This window comes from Pinus tabuliformis, chromosome J, assembly GCF_031772625.1.
Source record: "Pinus tabuliformis cultivar Carrire ecotype Pingquan chromosome J, CPIR1, whole genome shotgun sequence".
Lineage (NCBI taxonomy): Eukaryota > Viridiplantae > Streptophyta > Pinopsida > Pinales > Pinaceae > Pinus > Pinus tabuliformis.
The window spans coordinates 1,391,197,098-1,391,200,108 of NC_142295.1; the positions used below are offsets into that span (position 1 = coordinate 1,391,197,098).

Here is a 3,011-nt window from a genome sequence, read left to right on the forward strand (position 1 = left end):
AAATTTGAAAATAAAATTATTTTATTTTAAAATATCTAAATTAAAACTAACAATACTCATTTTTATAAATAAATTTTAAAAATATAAATATTTTTTAAATAAATAAGAAAATAAGTTAATGCTTTAAAATTGAAGGGTATTTAGTAGGAGTTAAAGTTTGTTCCTTATAAATTATTATGGGTAATTCTTAGTAGTGTGGTTTAGTAGTGTAGTTTTTTTTAATAATGTTGATGAATCAGCCTGAATTAGTGCATAAGTAGTAATGATAATTTTCTTCACTACTAATTTGACAATGAAATAAAAATATATATATTTTTAATATTTAACAAAAATAAAAAAATAAACTTCATAAACCATTCATCTAATTTATAGCATATTTTTAAATAAATAAATAAATTTATCCTCTAGAAAAGCTACTGAAACATTGAAATTATGTAGAAGTTACGGATCAAACTTGTAACTCCAAAAACGGCCACTCCAACAAATTCATGCTTGATCACTCTAAAAACCTCTTAAAACATAAAAAGGAAAAATTTGTTACAAGCAAAACCATATCCAGACATCGAAGATTCATTTTTTTCGAGTCAAACTACAATGTGTGCAAAGGAATAAACTACGAGAGTTTTGTTTCAGTATTTCGAGGACGGGCAGTAAGAGGTTAACTTCTCAGATTAATTGCCAACAACAACAATGCTTTATAATGGAAAGAAACACCACAGGAAATGATTGGTAGTTGAGTCAACACCACTCATTTTATTTGCAGAAGGCTGCAAGTACCCTTCTAGGTGGGGTTGAAGGCCTTTTCGCATGCTGTACAAACCGATTGTCCAGCACCAGAACATCACCAACTTCCCAGGTGATGTCCACACAGTCTTCTTCAGCAATTTGGATTAATAGTTCCATTGCATCTTCAGGAAAGAGGGAACCATCTGCAAGCATTGGGACTAGCCCTCGAAATGCTGGAGGGTTGAACCATGCTTTCCTCTTGTCTGCGTCTCCGTCAACAGTTCTTATGGAAACCAAAGGTCCTATTTCAAATAACATTCTACCATCATCTGCCCAAGTTAGTTTGGACACGGGAACGCCTGATGTTGCAAGCCTGGAACACCACATAAACATCAATATCGTTACCCCGTACTCTTTTTTTTCAAAATAATTCGATTATTTAAAATGGTAAAGCTGAGATGAAGTAGGAGAGATCTGGATAGATCTTAAAATTAATACAAATTCAGTTTGACCTATATACAAATTATGCAGATTTAACCTAAAATAAAATTACACAGATTTATTTTAAGATGAAATGTAGATTTTTAGTTTATTATTTCTGTATGTAAATTGTGTATGAGCTAAAGCAGTGTGATTGCTAAAGACATGAAAAACAAAAGAAGCTCATAGACAATTTACATCAAGAAGCAATAAAACAGAATTACTCACTTTGAAAACCTGCTTCCACACAATCTAGAATTTTTCATACATACTGCATATAACTTCAATTTATTCTTACTTCCTTTCTGCTTCCTGCTTGGTGGTGGTTTCGTAACGGGACTGCCAGCCCTTTAAAAAGGATTGAGGATCGTCTTCCCGAGGGAGGCTAAAGGAATAGATCAACCCCCCATCCTCCAGTTTTTTAACAAGTTGTGGAAATTTCTGTTCCACTCGTTGGGTGATCTTAGTGCTTAAAACAATTGCTGTCTGCCCTCCCTCCGGAGGCGCAATCTCACAGAAGAAAATTAATTTGGTAGGAAAACTATCGAACTGAAAGGGGAACCCAAAAAAACGCCAAGAATCAGTTTGAAGAGCAAGAAAACAGAAAAGGAAACTGTAGTGTGGAGTGCAAGGAGGATGGACTTACCATAGCCATCTCGTGATGGAATTTGATGGGTTGCTCCAAAGGAGCTTCGTTCGCAGTGTAAACCCTTCCTTCAACCCTGCTTCTTGAAGCAAAGCCCAGATATGGATGCTCTTCCCATCCAAATGCTTCGACAACTGCATTGAAATCTAATGCGCTTCTCAGTGGAAATCCTCTGAAGAGAAGCGCCCCAGCCCGTTTTAGATGATTGTCGATCCATTCCCTGTTGTGTTGGATGGAGTCGACCAAGGACACAATCGACGGGCTTTCAGCTGCAGACGGAGGCAGCAAAACCATAGGAAAGAGAGTGCCATCTTCAAGAATCTGCTGTTGGGCAATCCTCCCTTGTTCCAAGAAGGCCAATTCCTCCATTGTTTTATCTCGTTGCTGTTCAGAATGCTCGCCTGAATCGACGGTACAACAGTTCCTTGCCTGTCTTGAAGTTAGCCGTATATGCTAGATATTTGGTGCTTTGCCTCACATGTGGGTAACACCTAAGTCCTGAAGTAGTCAATTTATGGAAGAAGATAGGAAGCAATGATCACCACTTTGCTTTACATTCACACTTTGTCATTGGAGTTTTTTCGACCAAAGTATGTGTTGGCACCTTTATCCTCAAGCAGTCAATATATTGAAGAAAGTGAATAGCAATGATCACTATTTATCTTCTCATTCACACTTAAAAGCATTGGAAAACGCATTCACACTTACAAGCGTGGAAGATTTTCCAAGTTACATATATTGTATTGTATGTCTTAAAACTAATTTTTAAGACAAGCTGTCACTCATTGAAATGACAACTCTTAACCATAAAGTAGGCTTGCCATGCTATATTTGCATAAACAATTTTTATATAAGGTAATAGGTTTTTGAAAGAATAACTTCGGCGTAAATCACATGTAATAGGTTTTATGAAACAAATACGTTATAAATGTGGATGGAATTTTAATATCCCTTAAAGAAACCTGAGTACCTAGGAGTTGATGATCTTCCTGCGAGGTGTCTATTTGCTTGAGATCAAAATCTGCTTTTGTAATTTGCTACAATGTGTCCATAGTTATTACATTTAAAACATTAAACATCATTGATCTAAAGATAATATTGATTAATATTTATATTATTGGCAGAAATTGATTTCCTTCGAAAAATCATTTTCCTTGGA

The 3,011-nt window shown here is 35.4% G+C and overlaps 1 protein-coding gene across 1 annotated transcript; it reads right to left on the reverse strand.

Annotated features, from left to right (window-relative positions):
• Positions 1-485: 485 nt before the first annotated feature.
• Positions 486-2,352, reverse strand: LOC149232546 (clavaminate synthase-like protein At3g21360). Its single transcript, XM_089376510.1, has 3 exons — positions 1,853-2,352; positions 1,505-1,755; positions 486-1,099 (listed from the first exon to the last, which is right to left on the reverse strand). The coding sequence occupies exons 1-3, from the start codon at positions 2,219-2,221 to the stop codon at positions 754-756; spliced, it is 966 nt and encodes a 321-aa protein (XP_089232636.1). The 5' UTR covers positions 2,222-2,352; the 3' UTR covers positions 486-753.
• Between the last annotated feature and the right edge of the window lie 659 nt (positions 2,353-3,011).

Excerpts from the sequence above, each read along its gene's own strand:
- LOC149232546 (XM_089376510.1), bottom strand. The coding sequence starts at position 2,221 with ATGGAGGAATTGGCCTTCTTGGAACAAGGGAGGATTGCCCAACAGCAG. Across the intron at positions 1,756-1,852 it reads TCCATCACGAGATGGCTATG|TTCGATAGTTTTCCTACCAA; the intron begins GTAAGTCCATCC and ends TTCCCCTTTCAG. Across the intron at positions 1,100-1,504 it reads AAGCAGGAAGCAGAAAGGAA|GCTTGCAACATCAGGCGTTC; the intron begins GTAAGAATAAAT and ends GTGGTGTTCCAG.